The sequence below is a fragment of the Equus caballus genome, chromosome 7 (assembly GCF_041296265.1).
Source record: "Equus caballus isolate H_3958 breed thoroughbred chromosome 7, TB-T2T, whole genome shotgun sequence".
Taxonomy (NCBI): domain Eukaryota; kingdom Metazoa; phylum Chordata; class Mammalia; order Perissodactyla; family Equidae; genus Equus; species Equus caballus.
Window position 1 is genome coordinate 5,747,872 of NC_091690.1, and position 22,374 is coordinate 5,770,245.

The 22,374-nt window shown below is 60.0% G+C and overlaps 2 protein-coding genes across 2 annotated transcripts; both read right to left on the reverse strand.

The window, feature by feature from the left end:
- Window positions 1-667: 667 nt before the first annotated feature.
- CTXN1 (cortexin 1) lies at window positions 668-2,268 on the reverse strand. The gene is made up of 2 exons (XM_023644660.2): window positions 2,051-2,268; window positions 668-1,684 (listed from the first exon to the last, which is right to left on the reverse strand). The coding sequence occupies exon 2, from the start codon at window positions 1,662-1,664 to the stop codon at window positions 1,416-1,418; it is 249 nt and encodes an 82-aa protein (XP_023500428.1). The 5' UTR covers window positions 1,665-1,684; window positions 2,051-2,268; the 3' UTR covers window positions 668-1,415.
- A 502-nt stretch (window positions 2,269-2,770) lies between these two features.
- Window positions 2,771-18,232, reverse strand: TIMM44 (translocase of inner mitochondrial membrane 44). Its single transcript, XM_023644654.2, has 13 exons — window positions 18,102-18,232; window positions 16,283-16,384; window positions 13,004-13,174; window positions 11,881-11,961; window positions 11,007-11,156; window positions 9,633-9,772; window positions 9,286-9,371; window positions 8,544-8,636; window positions 8,308-8,432; window positions 6,844-6,894; window positions 4,407-4,496; window positions 3,665-3,775; window positions 2,771-3,306 (listed from the first exon to the last, which is right to left on the reverse strand). Exons 1-13 carry the CDS (start codon window positions 18,147-18,149, stop codon window positions 3,187-3,189), a joined length of 1,368 nt encoding a protein of 455 aa, XP_023500422.2. The 5' UTR covers window positions 18,150-18,232; the 3' UTR covers window positions 2,771-3,186.
- Between the last annotated feature and the right edge of the window lie 4,142 nt (window positions 18,233-22,374).

The following is a 22,374-nucleotide window of genomic DNA, read 5'->3' on the forward strand; positions in this document are numbered from 1 at the left end:
AGACGCGCTTGCTTCTCCCCACACACGTTGTACACAGCTCCCCGGGGGCGTGCCACTCATCCCCAAGGCGGGCAGCCGTGGAGCGGAGCCAACCTGCTCCGTGCACGCGGCCCCACAGCACCAGACCCACGGTCCCCAAAGTGCCCGCGGCAACCGTGGGCAGGAGGGACCAGCCTCAGAGATTTGGGGCTGCAGCGGTGGTCACGGCGCCGGGAGGCCGTGCCAGTTCTCGGAGACAACCACCAGGGCTGGCTGAGGGTGCCCCATCTCAGCTCCCCACGGGGCTAAGGCCATTCGACCGCCCGGAGAGTCTCCCCAAGTCAAGGGAAAGAAGCCGGGGGTGGGGGTGGGGGTGGGGGGGCTCTTGGCTGTGCCTGGAGCTGGGAGGATGGAGACAGGCACGCATCAGTCCCCCCAGAGCGTGGGTCTGGGTGTTACCGCAGAACTGGACAGCTGTTAAGAGCGTGCAGAAGTCAGACCCAGGTTCAAATGCCAGCCCGGCCAGAATCCAGGCACTTGGCATGGGCAAGTCACTCAAGCTGCCTGGGCCTCAGTCTCCTAGCCTGTGGAACGGGGATGCTAACGGGCTCGCCGTCTGAGCCCTGAAGAGGGCACAGGCCATGCGCCCGAGGCGAGGCGCTAACTTAGCACGCTGCTTGGCAGGTAGTAAGCGCTCAACAATAGCTTTTATTGTCACCATCACTCAGAGGCGGGGAATGAGAAGGCATGGGGAGGCCCGTGAGGGGATGGCAAGAGGGATCAGGGCGAAGTGGCAGGAGGGCCAAGGAGGGGCGGAAGCGGTGACAGAGGGAGGGGGCGCTGACCTGAACTGGGGCCCGGGCTGGGGGCGGGAGGGAGCCCGCCACGCTCTCCCCCCACGGAAGGCGCCACGCATCCTGGACACAGCAGCCGCTGTCGCTCTTCAGGCTCGGTCTCCGGGGCAGGCTGCGCAGCGCACATTGGTATGCAGCGTCCACCCGTGGGCCCAGGAGAGCCTGCCCCGCAGGGCCGGAGCCCGGGGAGGGGCTCCACGCTTACGGGGGGCGGGGGAGTGAGGATGGCCAGACGACAGGGCGGGGAGGGGGTACAGGAGGGTCCCCACATCCAGGAACGGCCATGACACTCATGCTCGGCGGCAGGACAATAGCAGAGCCACCTACACGCTGAGGCGGGGCGGGGCGGGTCCTCTTCCCACCCGGGGCCGGTGGGTTACGGAGCGACAACAGGGCGGGACAAAGGCACGAAGTGGGGCTCCGGCCTGGCCAGGAGGGAAGATGGGAGGGTCTGAGCGGGGAGGGGCTGGACTTCTCCTAACGCCCCCGCCCCCTCGGGCCGGGCTCCGAGGCGGGATCCCGAGCGCCCCGGTCGGGCAGCCGGGGGAGACCCTGCGGAGGGCAGGCCCGGGTCGCCCCGGCTCAGACCAGCGCGTAGTCGAACTGCCCGCGCTCGAGCGCCTCCTTGTGGTCGGTCCAGGACGAGGCGGGCATGCGGCTGTAGGGGTCGAGCAGGATGCGCACGCAGCGCACCATCAGCAGCACCAGCACCACGAGCAGGCACAGCACGAAGGCGAACACGGTGCGCTGCTCCGCGTCCAGGCCCGCGCCCACCGGGGGCCCCGTCGACGGCGGCAGCGGCTCGGGGGACAGTGTCCACGTCGCGCTCATGGCTCACATCGCCGCGCGCCCTGCGGAGGAGGGGGCCCACCAGGGGTGCGGGGATGAGGCGGCGCCCTCCCGCGGCCCCGCGTCGCCCCCTCCTGCCGCCGCCCCCACCCGCGCCCGCGCCTCTGTCCCCGGGCTACGCCCACGCCCGGCCCGCGGGCACGCCGCCGCCGCCGCCGCCGCCACGCCGGGACCCAACTCCGGCCGTGCGCCCAGGTGGGGCGCCGACAGCGGGGCCGGGAGCCCCGACCGGCCCGAGCCGCGCACAACAGGTGCGAGCGCGCGGCCCGCGGCGCGGCGGGGACGAGGCCCGGCTCCCGCGCCCGCTCCCTTTGTTCTCGGCGGCCCGGGGACCTCCTCCCCCGCCCCCGCCCCGCCGCGCCCCTCACCCTGGCCTCCACCGCGACCGGGACCGAGCGCCCGGCGGCCGCGCTCTCCTCCAGGACCCGCGCCGGCTCCGCTCTCGGCCTCTCCCCGGCGGCGGCGGCGGCGGCGGCCCGGGCTCAGCCCACCCCACCCGCCCCTGGAGCGGCGGAGACCGAGGCCAGCGAGCAGCGCGCGAGCCGGGCCGCCGCGGCTGTTCCCATGGCGACGGGGGCGGGACCGCGGCGGGGGGCGGAGGCTGCGCAGGGAGCGGCGCGCGGCCCGCGACCCCGCCCCGGGCTCCGCGACACCGCAGCCCCCGTCCCGCCCCGCCCCGGGGAGTCCGGGCGGCCAGGAGCCCTCCTCGGCATCCCACCTGCAGCGCCCGCACCCCCATTCTCCTCTGCGATGGACCGCACACCCAGACTCCCCATTTGGGAGACCCCAGTGCCCCTGAGCATCACTCAGGGGCGCCCAAGCTCCCCAGTCCGGGGACCCCGGCGCTCAGGGACACCAGCCAGGTCAGCCTGGATTACTGGGAGTAACCCCCCAGCTTTTCTTGCCACCGGCCCCCCGCCCACCCCGCCCAGTGGAGGCAGGGTCCTGAGCAGGCAGGGTGCTCCCCTCTAGGGCTGCCGATCCTGCAGTGACCTTGACCGCCTCCCCATGACCACCCGGCGGGCTCCTCCCCCCAAGCCCCAGCTCCCCCTACGCCAGTGACAGACACCTGGGACCACCCAAAGGGCTCTCCTGCACGTTGCCATTTTATTCTCATTTCCATATCTCCGGGTAAGTACAGGATGACCGTAAGGGCACTAGTGAAAACATGGAGCTAAAACGGCCTGGCTGACTGGCCGCAGGCAGGCCACACCGAGGCGGGCCTGGGCCCACCACCCTGCCCCCGAGGGAGTCCGGGGCCGGGCCTCTTGGCACTGTCTCGCCTGTGCTCCTTGGTGACCTGCTGGCCAGCAGCCTCGCAGGTCAGAGGGCAGCACAGCAGCTGGCACTGGGGGAGCAGCCCTCAGCAGCACCCCCTCCCCATCCAGCCGGGAGGGAGCAGGGCGAGCCGACAGTAGGGTCCTCAGAGGTCCGGGGCTGCAGGCGGACGGCGGCCCCCCTGTGTGTCCGCCACGGGCTGATCCGGCCCCGGAGCGCGGGCGCGTCAGAGGGTCTGCTCCGTACTGGAGGCGGAGATGTCCAGCAGCCGCCAGGCCGCGTAGGGGTTGAGCTCGTCCTGGTCCCGGCAGAGCGCCCACACGTACAGCATGCGCAGCACCTTGTCCTGCGGGGGCGCGGGAGTGAGGGCCGCGGCACAGCGGGCAGCACCCGCACGGGCGAGGGGCTGTCGAGAGGGGCGGGCCCAGGCTGCCAGGGCAGGACAGGGGGACGCTGGGAGGGACCTGGGAGGGGTATGGGGTGTCAGCCTGGGTCTGGGGCCAGAGCAGAGGCTACAACTCAGGACTTGGTAAAACTGGACAGGCCGGTTGCCCTTTGACCTCCTCACAGCACTGCCCTGCTGTCCCCACACCGTCACAGAACCTCCTGGCTCTGAAGGGCCATCAGTGCGGGTTGGCCGGAGGCTGGCGTCCAGCCGGTCCTGCACGGGGCACCCGCCTCGTCCTGCTGCCTGCCTCACTCACCGGGTCGCCCTCCACCACCTCGCCTTTGGGGTTCTTGACCACCATCACCAGCTGGGCCTGGAAGGTGATGATCAGCACGGGGCCCTGCTCCATCATCTTGCCCATGGCCAGCTGCAGGGGGACGACAGGGCGGGCGGGCCTCAGAGGATGCCCCCAGCCCTTCCCTGCAGCCCCCTGCCTTCGGGGGTGCTCCCAGGAAGCGGCGGCGGCAACTCAACTCATCAGGCCAGGCCCCAAAGGGAGCCGACACTGCCCCCAATGTGATCTGGAGTCTGAAGGGCTGGGACCCTGTGCCGGCTCCCCCGTCGGGCTGTGCGGGGCCCAAAGGCCTCACAGAGCTGGCCCCGCACACAGGCCGGGGAGACGGAGCCAGTGCGGCACATCTTCATCCCTCACAGGGCGGAAATCAGGGTGACCACAGCAGAGCTCACCCTTGGGGACCTGAGGAGCCCTGAGGGAGCCCTGCCCTGCCGAGGGAAGGAGCAGGGATGGCACTGCCTCGGGGGGCCCCAAGGTCCAGGCAGCAGCACCCACTGTGCCCACTGCTTGCCTAATAGTCCAACCAGGGGACCACGGAACCCTTTCCCTGAAAAGGAACCCCGGAGGTCACTGAATCCACGCGCCTGCCATGCTGGAACTCCTCCAGGGACAGTGGGCTCACTCCTCCCTGCTGAGTGCCATTCTTGATTAGCACACCTTCGCAACCCTGGGGCCGACCTCGTCCCCCGGAGGGGACACTTACGTCGATGTTGTCGATGTCCAGGATGCGGGAGTGGAACTGGAGGCCCAGCGCCTTGGCCTGCTGGATCGGGTGGGCCAGCTGGCTGTACGTCTGCAACGAGAAGCCGGGAAGCCGACAAGCCGGCACGGATGGCCAGCTGAGTGCGAGCCACGCCACGGTGCCACAGCACAGGCAAGGGCTGCCACCTGCACCCCCAGGGCCCGGGGCAGCGTCCGGGCAGGCTCCCGGCATTGGTTCATGCTCTCAGCTCTTGCCCCTTCCAGAACCAGCTCCTGGCACCTGGGTGAGCCAGGCCAGGCCGGGGGCGGCAGATGCCAGGAGCACGGGTCTGAGCAGGGAGGCTCGTGCCCCTACTGCTGGCCTGGACCACAGACTCTCCTCGTTATAAACAGCACTGTATCCAGAGGACCAAATGCAAGTGTCTCCCTCGGTGAGTGGGGGACCCTCCCGGAACACCACCTGAAATGCACTGCTGAGGTAAGTCGAGGCCTCGGGCTGACCTGAAACGTCCCCACACTCTCCCTGCTCGGCATCTCGCCCTGGAATCACGCGCTTTTTCTAGGATTTGTCCTAACCACGGGCTGCTCTGGAACCAACTGTCTGCTCCGCCTCCTTCCCACTGCCCAGCCCCTCGTGGGCGGCTGTCGGCCACAGGCAGCCTGTCCCTCCCACGGGGCCTGCGGCGCCTCCAATGATACTCTGGAGCCCCCTGGGTCTGCTCCCAGGCCCAGGACACAGCCCCCCGGCCATGTGCAGCCTCGCATCTCGACAACCAGGACGGAAGATATTCCGACAGCATCGAGTTTTTATGGAAAGAACTGATCCGCCAAGAAAAATCAAAATGGTGCCAATCCAATTTCTTGTGCAGTGGCTTAAAGATGACATTTGAAAAACACCTCTGTGAGAGCGGCTGCAGCCTCAGCTGCGTTTCCAGGGGCACCACCAGCTCCCTGGCAGAGATAATCAGCCACATCCTAATGGTCCCTGAGTGAAAAAACCACACTCCTAAATGCCTTCTGGATTAGTCACCGTGCAGGGGAGTAGTTAAAAGAAAACCTGCCATCTCCTCTGCTTTTCCCAAGCTGTTTGTGAGCTGGATACAGAATAGCATCAGCCAAAAAAGACTCTACAAGGAAGCTGGCAAAAAAAAAAAAAACCACGAAGACACAGGCTGGGGAGCGAGCAGGGTGAGGCAAGGTGGTCGGAGAGTGTGGAGCCCTGAGGGCACGGGGGCGCTGCCAGGAGGGGCAGATAGTGTGTGCTCCTGGGGACACCTGACCAGCCTCCACGCAGCCCGGCACTGACTGTGGCCCTAGGACCCTGAGCCCTGACCCCGGGGAACAGCCGGTCAGGACACATGGCTCCTCTTGGGGCGGGGGGAATCCTTTAATGTCTGTGGTTTTTCGTTTTCAGTTTCTTTTTGGTGAGGAAGATTGGCCCTGAGCTAACATCTGTGCCAGTCTTCCTCTATTTTGTGTGTGGGATGCCGCCACAGCATGGCCTGGTCAGCAGTGTGTAGGTCCACGCCCGGGATCCAAACCTGCAAACCCGGGGCTGCCAAAGTGGAGTGCACGAACTTAAACCATGATGCCACCGGGCTGGCCCCTCCATGTCTGTTTTCATCTGTGTTTTGGGATCTTGCCCTGAGAACAGCTAATGAAGCCATCCAGCATGTCGTGCATCCCGGAGCACTGCCTCTGTGTTCCAACTCGACCCTCAGGACCCCCGCACGAGGGCACGATGCTGCAGTGCTGGCCCAAGGGAGGGACGTGACAGAGGCTCGTGGGGCCACTCTTTCCAGCACCCACAGTCACCACGCGTGGGACCCACGCACACTCCAGGAGTGTTGTCGAGCGCACCCCAATTATTCGTTGTCCCTTTCAACCTGCTCCCTGACCTCTGGGCCCCCAGCCTGCACCCCAGGCCACCTTGGCCAATGGAGCCTTGCTTTCTGCCACTCAAGGCCACCGGAAGGGGCAGAAATAGGGCCACACGGCAAACAGCTTCCTCAATCCCTCTCTTAGGATCCTTTTTCCTCCCTATGAGCCTTCCAAACCAAATTTATTTTATGATGTGAGGTTTCTAGATGACCGACTATAAGGCAGGAGGAAGGCCCCAGGCTGGGCTTCAGGCCGAGGGAAGAAGGAAGAGGGAGGAAGGAGCTGGAAGGATCCTCCCCGACCAGGAGTTCAGTCTGGGAAGGACCAGCCACCTGGCCCCACGGACGGGGATGTGCCCCACATGTTGGGGGGGCGGAAGGAAGAGAGGTGGCTCTGTGCCAGCCAAGCCTCAGACACGAGGATCCCCCTGGCGACCAGGACACCAGGCCCCGGGTGCCCTTCCTGGATCCCACCGCCCAAGTGGATTTTCTCCAAACTGTGATTTCCTTTTAAGCCTAAACGAGGGGGGAAAAAAGGGAAAAAAGGCAAGTACTCACAGCCTCATAGCACCAGTCTTTGAGAATATCGAGCTCTCCAGAAATCATGGCCTAAAAAGAGAAAAACAAAAAATCAGCGCTAAGATGAGTGGGCTTTCCCGGCAGGAAGCGTTCTCCAGCGGGAATCTTTCCTCTGTGGCTCCCGGCCCCCTCGGGTTCTGGTTGGGGAAAGAGGGGGACCTGGGCCAGGCTGCATCAGTGGGTGCTCCCTTCCCAGGCCCTGGGGGGGCAAAGCCCCTGTGTGGGGGACTGCGGGAGGCCCAGGGTGGGCCCCCGAGGGCCTGGTGGAAGGAACAGGAGGGTGGCAGCCTGGGGGGCTCTCGCCCTGCCGGGGAAGCTGAGCCAAGGGGGCGAGGAGGTGCATTCTGCCTGCCCTGGGAACGAAGCTCTGCAGAGCCAGGCCCAGACCGGGACAGGAAGCCTCCTATCAGTGAGGACAGCCTGGGGGAGGGGTGGGGGCAGAGAGGGAGTCCTGGGGGGGGTCCCCAAGGTGCGATGGGGGTGCCTGCACAGAAACCTGGAGACGGCGTGGGGGAAGAAGCGGCCAGGCGCCCTGGGAACCTGCAGGGAGGCTGGGCTGAGGCCTTCCCTCAGAAGGAACGGCCAGTGCTCGGGCTGCTGCTTTTGGGAATCACTCCATTTCTACCTCCTCCCAGCCCTGCCCGAAGGGGCGTGAGGGACCCAGGAAATCGGAGGAGGGAGAGGGGACCACAAAGCGGTGGCAGGAGGAGGGGCCGGGAATCCACATGGGGTCGGAGGGCCTTTCTGGGTTCCCACTCAGGGCCTTCCAGAGGCCTGGCTAGACTGGGTTGGAGCATGCCCAGGCTCTGGCCACATCTTGGGGGCCGCAGAGGGGCAGAGATATAAGTACCAGCCAAGCTCCAGCAGGGGACTTGTGAGGGCGACCTTGAGCAAGCAGCCCCTCCTCATTTATGAGCCAAAAGGAGGGGTGAGAACACCAGATGGGCCTCGGGATTCCCATAGAGCTGAGACCTCCGAAGAAAGCCCCCTTTTCTGCCTCCCCGCCCAGAGGGTCTGGCCTGAGCCACCAGCTTCTCCCAGGCCTCCTCCTCCCAGGCCTGCAAGGGCCCTGGCACCTGGGACACAGACCCCGGGCCCCTGGCAGCTGCTCAGGACAGGCTCGGGCTTCAGGAAAGGGGAGGGAGGCTCCAGGCCGGGTCTCAGTGGGCGTGAGGGGAGGCGGGCCTTGCTGCCCAGCCTTGAGAAGAAAACTCAGTCCCTGGAACAGACACACCACGTGGGCGAGGCAAGAAATGTCAGGGCCACTGTCACCGGGACCAGTGGGGGCCATAGGGCCAGACGCCTTCCCAGAGGTGCTCGGCCCTGGCGGAACCCTCGCTCAGGCCACAGCCTGCAGGTTTGTGACCTGCACAGCCAGGGCGGGCAGGCTGGAGCCCAGGGAGGCAAGGCAGGGGCAGGGGGCCTGCCGGGCTGGGCACCCACCTCCAGGACGTTGGGGATGATGTCGTTCTCGCACTGCTGCAGGAAGCGGTCCTTGTCGAAGGCAGGGTCCACCCGCAGGATCTCCGTGAGCACCTCCGACATCTCCGTCTTCGAGAACAGGCCCCCTGGGGGCAGCGGAGCCAGGAGTGGGTCGGAGCCAGGAGTGGGTCGAGGGCTGGGACCCCTCCCCGCTGCCGGCCCCGGGGGATGGGATGGTTCTGGGGCAGCCCACTCACCCAGCAAGTCCGTGACCTTGTCTGTCAGCGCCCGGGAGGCCCGGATGAGCGCGTTGTCGCTTTCGTCGTACCTCATCTTCATCTCAAAGAACCCTGTGGGGACAGGGCAGGGATCAGGGCCCCTTCTGGGAAGACACCCCCACTCCATGACTCCCAGGGCCCCTCGTGGCCCCTTGAGATCCTCTCTCAATTGTGATCAGGGCTGTGTGAACCATGAGGGGCCGCCCCCGCAGGCTGGTGCTGTCACCACACAGGATGTGGTGATCCTTACAAGACAAGGGACAGGGGCATGTAGCAGGGCCCAGATGAGGGCAGAGGACTCCAGGGCTGTGAGTGGGCAGCGGCTCCATCAGCACAGGGTTCCTGTGCTAGTGTGGAACCCACAGCCGCACCCACACGGAGGCGACTATGCCTGGCCGCCCCACTGCTACCACTGGCCCTGGCTTTAGCAATAACAAAGATGGTGACTCAGCCCCTACAGGAGGGCCCCGCCCGCCAGCCTGAGATTCCGGGGGCTTCCCCTCGGCCCGCGTGGGCAGGGCCGCCTGGAGGCCTGTGCTTTGCCCCCGCTGTGCTGCTCACTCGCTGGGTGACCCTGCAGAAGTGACAGGTCCTCTCTGACCCCTGGTCTCCTCCTCTGTGAAACGGGGGTCTGGCTTGCGCTCAGCACACAGGGAGTGCTCTGTGAGTGTCCACTGTCACCGCCCCGCGGTCATCGAGTCTGGGGGCCGTGCACACTCACGGTTGAACACCACGTTGTTGTCCCTGAAGTCTTTCCACTGCTGATGCCACTTGGAGTCCTTGTGCAGCACGACCCCCAGAGCCTCCCTGGGGAAGACGTGCTGGTGGTGAGCAGCACCCTGCCCCAGCCCAGGGGCGGCGACAACCCCGGCCTCATCTCTCCCCTCCCCACCACCCCACCCTCTCCCCCAGATCCTCTCGAGGGAGCCAGGGAACCTGGGGCAGGAAAGACACTAGAGAAAGTGACTTGGGGAGGAGCCATTTGCGGGCCCTGGACTTGGACCACAGCGCAGGGGCCGAGAGGGAGGCGTAGGGGGCAGCCCCGGCCCGTGGCCTGCTGGTACCTACTCGTTGGGCTCAAACACTTTCTCTTCTTTGAATTTCTCTCCTGCAAACTCTTTCCTTTTCCTGAGCCGCTCGGGCCTCCGGTAGGGCCCAGTCTGCCCGAGAACGCTCTCATCAATCTCCTTCTTCACAGACTCCACACCCTGGAGGAGAGCACAGCCCACGCGGTGAGGGAGCTCGGGGACCTTCCCACGCACCCAGACCACTGCCATCGGCCTGAGCGGCTGGGCCCAAAGTCGGGGAGCGCCTGCTCTGAACCTCAACCTCGGGCCTGACAGCACTCAGCTCAGAGTGCCCCCAGCCTGGCACAGGGCAACGACACAGCCAAGCCACGGGGAAGAAGACACGGGGGCCCAGGGAGACCCCAACTCTGCCTGACACCCGCCCCTCCCTCCAGGAGCAGCCGACATGCCTCTGGCTGCCCCTAGCTGACCCTCAGACTCCAGACTGCCTCCTCTCTCTCCCTGGAACCCCAGGGACATCCCAAGCACTGCCTCTGTCCCTCTCCCCTCATCTGAGCTGACCCAGAGCCTGTGGATTCCACCTCCTCAAACCTCGGGAACCCATTTCCCTCCCGTTCCCCCCGCAACAGGCAGCTGTGCCCGGGTCACCCAAGGCAAACTCTGGCCTCCTTTGTTGCACTGCCGGAGTCCTCGCTGGGTGGCTGGGCCTCTCCCACACTCCACAAACTTCCTTGGCTCCTTGTCACCTTCCACAGGAAACCCAACCCCCCTGCAGGGCCCACAGGACCGGTCCTGATGGGCTCCGCTCTCCCTGGGCTCCCTGCAGTGGCTCTGGCCACACCAAGCCACAGGGGGTGCCCCAAGCTGGCTGTGCCCGCCCCCCTCTGCATGGCCTGCTCCCTCCACCCACAGCACCCAACTCCTGCCTCTCTCAGGAGAGGAGGGTCCCCTCTGAGAAGCCTCCCTGGCCCCGTGTTCCTCTGTCACATGTCACTCAGGAACTGCCTGTCCCCATCCCCCGGCACCCTGGAGAACAGGAACTCGGACTTTCTCTCCTGTGCCCCCTTGGCCAGCAGAGGACCCGGCTCACGGTAAGATACAACAGGCATTTACTGAATGAATGCAGGACCTCGAGTCACCCGGGGCCCAGCAGATCTCTGGGTCACGGACACCAGCTAAGGGAGCGAGCAGCTGAGGGCGGCCCAGAGGTTCCTGGTGTGTGGACCTGTAGCTCCCTAGGGGCTGGGCCTTACCGGAGGCCACTCAGCCAGGAGGGGAGGAGGACCTGGCGCCGAGTGGGCCCTCCTGACAGGCCCACTGTGCTGCCCTCGGTGAGCCTGCTCTGTCCGTGACTGAGCTGGGAGAGGGCACTGCGGCTCTCGGATGCGGCGCGGCCTGAGCCCCGGCCGCTCACCTGGGAGAGGGCCTTGAAGGCGGCGGTCCTGCCCAGCTTCTCGCTGCCCCTGGACACCGACTCGGCCGACTGCTTCGCGGTCTTCGCAGCTTCTTCCACACCCTCTTTGATTTTCCGGCCAAAGTCACTTCTACTGACTTCGTCAAGACTCTACTGAGACAGGGCGGGGATGGGGGTGGGGGGGTGTCAGCACGGCCACCCTCAGGCCCGCAGGAGCTCCCCTGGTGCAAAGGCCAGGCCAGACCCCCAAGGAAGGAAGAGGCGCTCCAAACGCATCTGACACGGGGGCCCTGAGACTCGGCTGCTGGAGAACACTGCATACAATTTCTGGGGTGCTGGACCCTGGGGCTCCCCAGAACAGAGGAGCGCCAAGCCCCCGAGCCGAGAGGTAAAAAGGAGAGTGAGGGTGTGCCCACCCAACATCACAGGCCTCCAGGGGCCCAGAACCAAGCAGAGCCCGGGCCCCTCTCTTCTACCCACAGAACAGCAAAACCAAAACAGACACAACCCGAGAGGCTGCCCAGCCCCGAGGAGCCACACTCTTACCCCAACCCTCACCCGGGGCGGTGTCCCCTCCCCTCCGTTCCCGGGCAGGAGAAGAAATGCCCACTTTATCTCCTGCCCTTGCTGGTAGCACACACAGCTCTAACTCAGCGGTGACCTGCTGTGAGCCCGCCCATCCCCTTCCTGAGGGGCGGCGTGGATGTGAACGCCAGAAGCTTCCTGACCAGGCCGCTCTTCCCTTGCTCGCCACCCACACCTGTCCATCCGCGGCTGCCAAGTCATGCCTGGCCCAGCGCCAGCTCTGCCCACGCGTCCAGCTCCCCTCCCTGCAGGCGGGTGGCACAGGGCCCAGGAGCCCGGAGACCGTTACCTCCTTCACGGCGCCCGTGAGCTCCCCGAGCTTCTTCTTGATCACCTCGCTCGTCCGCACCGTTTCGGATTCGATGGTTTTCTACGGCACAGGACATTGTTGCTTTCGGTTATAATACAGCAATTATCATAAAACCAAAGATCCAAAGAAGCGTTTTCTCAGCAGCCCCTTCCCAGGGCCCCTTGCTGCCCCACAGCCTGGGGCTCAGCAGCTGACGGCTCACGGCCTCCAACCCTCCTGAGCACAGAGCCCCCACCCCGCGTCTGTCTCTGGTCTTGCCCATCAGCTGTTCGGCAACGTATCTCGGGGGGCTCTGCTCTCAGCATTATCCCCTCGCTCTGCCCCCTGCCCAGCCGCTGCAGTGGCTCCCGAACCCTGGCCACCCTGCCCCCACATGAGCCCTCAGCCCACCTCTCTTACTTAATGAAAAGCAAGGGCGATCTTTCGCCAGGTTGAATCCCCCACAGGCGGGACCCACATGGGTAGTTACATCCGAGTGACCTGACCACGGCCTGATACGGGGGCCAAGAGAACAAAAAACCGAGGGACCTGGGGCAGGGGCCCACAGCCTGAGGCTCAGCCGGCCATCGGTAAGATGAGGACGCTGTACCGCCTCGCAGAGCCCTTACACGGCGGATGAGTGCAGGACACCGAGCCCACTCACGGTGGCGGGCGCTTCGCAGCTGCTCACTAAGAGACAGCGGCGGTAAGGAACAATTACGCCAGCATTGGAACCCACTTTCCACCCTCTTCGCTCAGAGGGCCACGACCAGAGGCTCTCGGGAGCAGCACATCTCCAACCCCGGGCTCGAGGGGTCACCAGGGACCTGTGGAAACGCGGCCGCTGATCCAGCAGGTCCAGAGGGCTCTGAGAGCTTGCATTTCTCACAAACTCCCAGGAGAAGCCGGCGCTGCTGGTCGGCAGAGAACGGTGCCCCGTCTCACTGCAGCCCTGGTGGGCTGGGCGACCCACGCCTGTCCCCTCACCCCCTATCATCAGGGCGGTGACCTCACCTCCACACAAGCCTCCCCTCCCTCAGTGCCCCGGCACTGAGCCCCTCACTGTCTGGGGGCTCTGGAAAGAAGTGTGCCCCCGAGGGAGACCCGGAGCAAAGGGACTCACATATTTCCTTCTGGCTTCCTGGAGCGCGTCGGACTCTTCCAACTTCCTGGCCTCATCTCGGAATTTTTTTATACTTTCTTTCATTTCTTTGTTTTTGGCTAATTCTTGTTTGATATTATCTAGCAAGCCGGAGAGAAAGCCTTTCCTGTTTCCAGAAGAATAGGATCTGGACTAGAAAGAATGCAAAAGAAATGGAGGATTTTTCAGTTTTCTCCTTTCTGCTGATAGAGGTTTAACGATGAACATCTTTTTTAAAAACAGAGATAAGACACATTTAAAAAGTGCCAGGCAATAAACTGTGGGACATCCAGACCAGAGAATATTAGCGCAAAAAAGAAATGGGCTCTCAAGCCAGGAAAAGACATGGAGGAACCTTAAGTGCGTATGACTGAGTGAAAGAAGCCCGTCTGAAAAGGCCACATCCTGGATGATTCCAACTCTATGACATTCTAGAAAAGGCAGAACAACGGAGACAGTAAAAGCCAGGGGTTGGGGTCTGGGATAAACAGGCAGAGTACAGAGGACTTTAAGGGCAGTGGGATGACTCCGCATGATACTGTGATGGCGGTTTGCCAAACTCACAGAATACGGATGGACCCGGAGGGTACGAGGTTAAGCGAAATCAGCCAGACAGAGAAAGACAAACACCATATGATTTCACTCATATGTGGGAGATACATGAACACATGGATAAGAACAGATTAGTGGTTACCAGAGGGGAAGGGGGTGGCGGGGAGGCTGAAAGGGGTAAAGGGGCACATACGTACACTGACAGATAAAAACTAGACTATCGGGGGTGTGCAAGATGCAGTCTATACAGAAACCGATATACAAGAACGTGCACCTGAAATTACACGTTATAAACCAGTATGACCTCAATAAGATATATTTTTTTAAAAAACCTCAGAAGCCGGCCTTGTGGCATAGTGGTTAAGTTCGTGCGCTCAGCTTCGCAGGCCCAAGGTTCACCAGTTTGGATCCTGGGCACGGACCTATGCACCACTCATCAAGCCACGTGGCGGCAGTGTCCCACATAGAAGAACTAGAAGGACTTACAACTGGGATATACAACTATGTACTGGGGCTTTGGGGAGGAAAAAAAGAGGAAGATGGGAAACAGATGTTAGCTCAGGACCAATCTTCCCAAAAAACACCACGTCACAGAATAGGATGTACACAGAGAATGAACTCTGACGTCAACTAGGGACTTCAGTTAATAACAATCTATCAGTACGGGCTCCTCAGTTGTAACAAAGGTACCACTTGCTGCAAGGCGATAATGACAGGGAAGGCGGTGCGAGGTGGGAGGAGAGGGGGAGAGGAGGCTGATGGGGACTCTCGGTACTTTGTACTCAATTTTTCCGTAAATCTAAGACTGCGCAAAAAAATAAAAGCCTATTACAAACAAAACCAAATGCCAGACTCCTTCTCCAACAGAGGAAACACTGGACGAGAAACAGGCACAGCCTGGAACTCTCGTGGAGATGCAAACACCCTCACGTTAACCCAAGGCAAAGGTCAACATCCAAAGGGGCCCCCGCCCCACAGCTGGAGCTGAAAGGACTCTGTGGTCCCTCATCCCAAAGGTGACACACGGCCCTACACCCAGGGCTTCTGGGGCCAGATAACTTCTTCTTTTGGGACCACTCCCAAGTCCTCACTTGGGACTTTTTTTTTTTTGGAAGATTAGCCCTGAGCTAACTACTGCCAATCCTCCTCTTTTTGCTGAGGAAGACTGGCCCTGAGCTAACATCCGTGCCCATCTTCCTCTACTTTATAGGTAGGACGCCTGCCACAGGATGGCTTTTGCCAAGTGGCCATGTCCACACCTGGGATCCGAACCGGCGAACCCCGGGCCACCGAGAAACGGAACATGCGAACTAAACTGCTGCACCACCAGGCCAGCCCCACCATTTGGGACTTAATGTCACCCAAGGGCCTGGGGACTGGCACAGACCTCTCTCTTGGCCCACACGGTTACAGTCACTGAGATCCAAAGCTCAGGGTGCCCCTTCATAGGAAAACCCAACGCACCGGGAGGCCAGACTTAGGGAGGCCAGAAGAGAGCCTGAGACCCCGCTCAGGGCACAAGAGCCAGGGTTGGACACTGCCCAAGACACGGGCTCCGGGGTCAGACAGAGCCGGGTGAGACGCCTGCTCTGCCACCTGTGTAACTAAGAGCAGCCCCAGAAAAGGGAAAGCATAAAGAATGATTGTGAGAATTCAGGTCACAGGGAAGTGGCTGATGTGCTCAGCTGCTCCCACCCTTTCCCTCGGTGTGCTGGGTATGCTACAGCAGCTGGGGGCTCACTCTACCAGCTTTGGGGAGACTGCCTCCCTGGCCCCCATCACACAGGGAAAGCGGTATCAAACCTGGGTGCCACTCCACAGGTAGGGCGGCCGGGCCTGGCATGGGCAGGCTGCCGTCTCATCTAGCTGCGCCCCGGCCAGCCTTTCTCCAGGGGAAGTCCAAGTTCCAAGACTGCTGGGGACAGCAGCACCTAGCAGCAGCCCTGCCACTCACTCCGGCCCCGCAAACTGTGGGTGAAGGGGGCGCTGGACAACTACGGGAAAGGGCCCCAGGGCCTGTGCCACGCCCACAATGGCCCCAGGACAGGATGAAGGAGCTAAACCCTGAGTGAGGCAGGGGCCTCACTCACTGCAAGGAGGCGGCCAGCTGAGGGAGAACAGAGGGAAGGGCGGGTGCGGGCTGCCCTGAGCGTGGAGGTTTGGGGGAGAGCGTCAGGTTGTGAGTTTCCCTCCTCCTGGTGGGGAGGCACCCACAGAAACATAAGGAGGAGTGACTGGGAAGGCAAAAGCTTTAGAAAATGCCACCGGTGAGGAACAACATCAAGGATGGGGGAGACGCAGCCGGGGGAAACTGAGCCCCAGAAGCTGATGGGCGACTGCTCAAATGCCTAGAGGACTGTCATCCAGAAAAGGAACAGCCTTGCCTGGTGAAGGACTCCCGGGCAGAAGCCACAGTGGGTGGATTTCAGCCCAGTATGGGGGATGCCTTTTCTAGCCATCAGAGCTGACACAACGTGCGACTTTGTGAGGCAGGAGCCCCAGCCCTAACGACGTTGGGAACTTCCCAGGATACCAAGAGGACCAGGCATGCCGGGCTCTGTAAATCCAAAGGCTTTGGATGTGGAGCATCTGCCAATCAGATGCCACTGGCAGTGTGGGCAACATCCCGCAGCCCTCTGTCCTGTCAACCAGGTCAGAGTTTTCAGACCTCCCCCTATGGTCTGCTTGCTCTTGTCCCCAGCCACTCACCAGAGGCAGCTGTCCACCCGGCCGGCGTACCTGATAGGTACCCTGGGGTAGTGGCACTAGGTTGTGGCTGGACAGAAACTGGACTCCACTGCCGAGGCATCTCTAAGTGGGGAGAAAAGAGAAAGCTCCATTCAGAAAAGCGGGCGACAAGGAAGGAAGCTGGCCACACTAAGAAAGCACCGGTCGCCTGAGAAGCGTCCACTGATTTTTACTGCATGCCTGCCACATGGTGGGTGCCCCGGGATCCTCCCATCTTCTGAGAAGCCAGTGGAATCTGCTGGAAGGAGAAAACACTGGATCTGCACCTCCAGGGTCATCTCCCTTCCCACCTCTGAACCGGAGGGGAAACCTGATGGGTCCCAGGAAATGCCAACCTAAAGGGGAAGAAGCCTGAATGTGCCAGTCCGATTTAATCCCTCAGTCTGAAAACGGGCATGCTGAGCTTTGATGCTGGTGACAAGCGGTCTTCTCTCACCAGCCCACCCTACTTCTGCTGGCCTTGGAAGACAAGACACTTGAGCTTTCAGAGGTAAACACTAATGACTTATTGCCCCAGGAGCAACCCTGGAATGAACCTACAATGTCGTGGTCCAGGGTTGGGCTGCAAACAGGACAACTTAGGGGAGTCGCTTGGGCAAAGAGCCAGCTAACCTGAAGTTAAAGGCATTTCTTCTACCAAATGATGAACTTAAGCTCCAGGAGGAAGGGCCTGTGTGGGTCCTATTTGATGCTGCACCCTAGTACCCAGCACGGAGCCAGGTGTACTGATGTCAACGACCCGACAGAACCACTCCTCCATTTCCACATTCCCTGGGCCCTTCCTGTCCCTGTCCCATGCCTCCTGTCTCCAGGACCCCTAAGCAACATCCCAGACTTATACAGATGCCACCACCTCCTACAGGTACTTGAGAGTAACTCTCTGGAGTTTAAATGACTTTACTTCTCTATCTGCCTTCAGCCATTGATCCTGGAGCCACTGGCTTCAGCATCTTAACTAGAGGTGGATGGCTGTCTGACTGGGTTGAGAAATCCCACAGCAGGACCAAACTTGAAGCTGGCTCCCCCTGGTCTTGCACCCAAATGTAAACACGTGTCAGTTCAACCTCTAAAACTTGACTCAAAGGGGCCAAGAAAAATCAGTGGCGAGTCAAAGACACCATTCTCCGGACACTCCGAATCCTATGAGATCTTTGGACCAGGCTGACCTGGTCCAAAGCCGCCACTAGCTCTGAAACTGTGGGGAGGCTGCTTAACCTGAGTCTCCAGTTTCCTAACCTGGGAGACAGCGACAAGCAGCAGCAACAGATCTATTTTCTCAGCGCGCTTCACACGCCTTGACTCCCGCCGCCCCTAGGAGCCCAAGCTCTGAGCCGGGGTGAGAACTACCTCCGGCATTCTCACGCGGAGGATTAGGAGAGGCGATGCAGGAGATGCCCTCGGCACAGGACCTGGCACACAAATGTGAGCCGTGACTGTCACGGATTTTTGCCTTCTCTTCCCTACTTTTTCTGCACTGGGCGCCGAGGCCACCATGCACTCCCCAGTGCACGTGGAGTCTGATCAGGAGGGGAGGGGCGATCCGCTCTCCGCCCGGTTCCGCGCATTGCCGCCCCCGGCCGGGCCAGCTCGGCCCCCGCCCTCAGGCCTCGCTCCGGGCCCCCAGCCCAGGCCTCGGCTGACTCAACGAGCCAACCCCAAGCATCTCGCCGAGCCTAGGGAAGGGCCGCGAGGGCCAAGCGCCTGAGGAGAGGAAGACCCTGGAGGTCGCGAGCCCAGAGCCCTCGAGGCTCGCCCCGTGCGGCCCCGCACGTCCGCTCACCCGCGGGCAGCGGCACCAGCCTCCCCGCAGCGCCGCCGCTGCCGCCATGTTGGAGGAGCCCCTGTGACCTTCTCGCGGCGCGCCCCGATGGCGTCATCCACCGCCTCTGCCTGGAGCGGCGTGGGTCTGGGAAAAGCCGGCCCCCGGGGGGGCGGGGCATCGTGGATGGAAAGGCCTCTGATTGGACAGGGCTTCCCAAGGGGGCGTGGCCCTGGGGAGAGGTCGGCAATGGGGCGGGGCTCGATACGGGGCGGAAACTCCGAGAGAACTAGGCCTCTGATAGGGCAGAATTTCTGAAGAGCGGGGTCCGGGGGGCGGGCACTCCTCTGAGGCGGAGACCTGTGGTTGGATAAGGCTACGAAGGGGCGGAGCCTGAGGGTGCGGATTATGTCTGCGGCAGTAATTTCCCTACACGTGGCGTGGCGTTCGGTGGAGAGGACAGGTAGGCTGTCCACAAGGACCGACTCAGGTGGATCCTGATTTTCTGACTGATGGACTGAACGGCGGACCAGCCGGATAATGACTGACTCTGGCTCTCACTGACAAGGAATGACTGACAGTGACCGACAGACGGACCAGTGGGATGCTGCCGGAGCAAGAGCGGAGGAGCCCACATTTACGCAGCATTTTGGGAAAGGCGCCTGTTGGTTTGGGTCCAGGACAGGAAAGGGAAGCTGAGATCAGGCTGGATGTGGGCCAGTCCTCCATCGATTCAGTGTGAATGGACACCCCTCGCGCTGGAGAAGCTCAGGGCTCTGTCGTTTCAGTGCTTCCATACTGTTTACCTATTTCGAGAATGCCGCCACCAAGTGGTGGCACCTTGACATGTCCGTGCAATCTAAGGCTAGGGAGAGGTGGGGATCTGGTCCCTTGGGGGAGTTAATGCCTATTGCATTTGCTTATTGAAGCCATTTCCATTATTAAACATGCTAAGGTCTGTGGGACTCGAAAGGGAGGCAGCATACACTCCCTGGCTTCAGAGTTGGATAGACCTGCATTCTCTGTCCGTCAGGAGCTGCACCTCGAGGTGGTAGCAAGAGATGAAGATTTCCACTCTAGCTTTGTTTGAAATGCCTTTACTCCAAGAGGAGCAAACTGGTTGAGCGATTTGGATATACAGGTTTGAGAAGAAATCTGGCTTCTTAGCTGTAGTTGAAACCATGGAGGGGGACATACCCAGGGAGAGTGTGTCAAATGGGCACATCAAAGACCCAAAGGTAAATAGAGGAAGAAGAGCCCTGAGACTGGGTAGGGCTGGTCGGCAGGTCGGGCGAGGACCCGGAGGGCCTTGGAAAAGGCAGCTGGAGTAGGCAGTGCTGAATCCTTCCGAGAACTGAGGCACGGCGGGAACTTTACCCATCGTCCTTTACGTTTTGCAACATGGCGGTGCCTGGTGAGACGAGCAAGAGAGTTTTGGTTGAATGAACACTGTAGAAGCCAGATTTCAGTGGGGTGACATTTTTTTACAGAGGTGTGCTGGAGCCAGCATGTAGCAGCTGGTGACAGGCAACTGTCAAATTTCCAGGAAATTGGGAACCAGTTGTTAAACACAGCCATTGTTTAAAAGTTTATTATATACGCACCCCAGTGTTCATCACAGCATTATTCACAATAGCTGAGATGAGGGAGCAACCCAAGTGCCCATCAAAGGATGATTGGATAAAGAAGATGTGGTATATATATATAATGGAATACTACTCAGCCATAAAAAAGACAAAATCATCCCATTTGCAACAACATGGAAGGACCTGGAGGGTATGATGTTAAGCGAAATAGGCCAGACAGAGAAAGACAAACACGGTATGATTTCACTCATATGTGGAAGATAAACAAACACATGGACAAAGAGAACAGATTAGTGGTGACCAGAGGAGAAGGGGACCAGGGGTGGGGGAAAGGGGTAAAGGGGCACATATGTATGGTGATCGATGAAAACTAGACTATTGGTGGTGAACACAACGCAGTCTACACAAAACTGATGTGTAATAATGTACAGCTGGAATTACACAATGTTATAAACCAATATGCCCTCAATAAAATAATTTTAAAAAATTCTTTGTGTAAACTTCTAATCAAATGGATTCTATTAAAACGAAGGTAATAAATACTCAAAACTCATTCTTTTTTTTTTTTTTTTTTTTGAGGAAGGTTAGCCCTGAGCTAACATCTTCTGCCAATCCTCCTCTTTTTTGCTGAGGAAGACTGGCCCTGAGCTAACATCCATGCCCATCTTCCTCTACTTTGTATGTGGGACGCCTACCACAGCATGGCTTGCCGAGCAGTGCCGTGTCCACACCCGGGATCCAAACTGGCGAATCCCAGGCCGCTGAAGCGGAACGTGCAAACTTAACCTCTGTGCCACCAGGCCGGCGCCAATCAAAACTCATTCTTAATTATTTTGCTACATGTTACTATCTGTGCTGCTGAGGCTGTTTGGTTATATCATATCTGCATGCTGGAAATACTACATTGTGTGTGCTGCTGGTTGCTTACCAATTCCGTGTTTAACGACCCCACGTGAGTAGCTTGAAATCAGCCATCATGGGATATTTACACTACAGGGATTGGCAAACACTACAGATCAGGAGCTTTTCGGTTTGCTTGAAGGCCAGTTATTCAGCATTTAACCTGCACATAGTGAGAGCGAGCACAGACTCCTCTGAGTTCTCTTTGCTGGGAGTAGAAGGCAAAATGATGACAGCTGGGGGGACATCCGGGCAGGAGAGAGGATGGCTGATTTGTTTTTCCCATCTTTTTATTTTGAAACATTTCTAAAGGTACCAAAACGTTGTAAGAATAGTATAATGCACACTCCTATTTCCTTCACCTAGCTTCATTTCACCCCACTGGTTGTAGCATTCTGTCTATTAGATATACAAACAAATGTATACAAACGAAGTTACTTGTTTCATTAAAGCATTTGAAAGAGAGTTGCAGACAGCATGACGCTTCCCCTTCAATACTTAAACTTCTATCTCCTAAGGGCATTCTCCTCAAGGCCACAAGGCTGTTGTTACCCCAAGACATTTATCATTGATTAAATAATTCAAATTCAATCAAGTAAAACTTGATTTTCTTTCCCCAATTTGATCACTTTTTTTAAACAAATCTAGGATTCATCAAGTTTCATTTATTGCACTTGGTTGCCACCACTCTTTCAGCCTCCTTTAACTTAGAAAAGTCCCCTTGCTTGTTTTGCACGGGGGTGGGGGGAGGAGTGTGGGGGTGGCGAGGAGCCTTTAACGATTTTGAAGGCCTGTTGTCTTGTAAAAACAGCCCACATTCTAAAGTGGACCGATCGACTGGGCATGATTGGGTTCCAATTTGGCCAAGAGCATTCCACTGGGAATGGTGTGGACTTCCCACTCCATCCCAGGAGGAGGCCCGTGATGTAAGCTTCTGATGCCTGGTTTGATGGTGATGCTGAGCCTGCTGGCTTGGTTAAGGGTTGGGTTGTTTTTAACAGGAGAGGCAGGAGTGTATTTACACGCAGAGCTGCTGGGCATAAAGAGCTAGAGGGAGGAAGAAGTTGAAGAGATCCAAGGGGAGGAGAGACGGCGGTGCCTAAGGGAACCAGTGTCTGAGAAGATGGGTTCGCCCTGCACCTCTTTCCCTGGGAGGGACAGGGGAGGGTGGGGGCCGGTGGCTGGGAGGTCTGCTGCTGGCCCAGGATGACATCAGAGGGACGCCATCAGTGCTTTGTTTCAGCCTGTGAGGAGAGGGGAGAGAGCCCCGCTCTGCATCTGCCACCCTGGTCCCCAGTGGGGAGGGCCAGGGTGCGAGGCTGGCGCGGGCAGAGGATGCTCTTCAGGCGGCCCCAGGCAATGACTTCTGGGTCTCTACCCCTCTCCCCAGTGTGTAAGCCCTTTGGGGATTGGACCTGCACGTCCTGATGCGTAGCGCAGTGCCTGACACACAGTAGATGTCAATGAATCTGTGTACTGACAAAGTGAATGAAAGAAAGAGCTCCTGCAGGACGTTATGTGAATGTCCTAGAAGACAGAAGACTTTATTTATAGTGCAAGTTTCCAGGCTGGCAATGGGCTCCAAGTGGTTTTTACTGGGTGGGCGTGGGGTGGGGGGGTCAGTGATATCAATACCAGCTAACATTTTGTTTGTTTGTTTTGTTTTGTTTTGAGGAAGATTAGCCCTGAGCTAACATCTGCTGCCAATCCTCCTCTTTTTGCTGAGGAAGACTGGCCCTGAGCTCACATCTGTGCCCATCTTCCTCTACTTTGTATGTGGGACGCCTACCACAGCTTGCCAAGAGGTG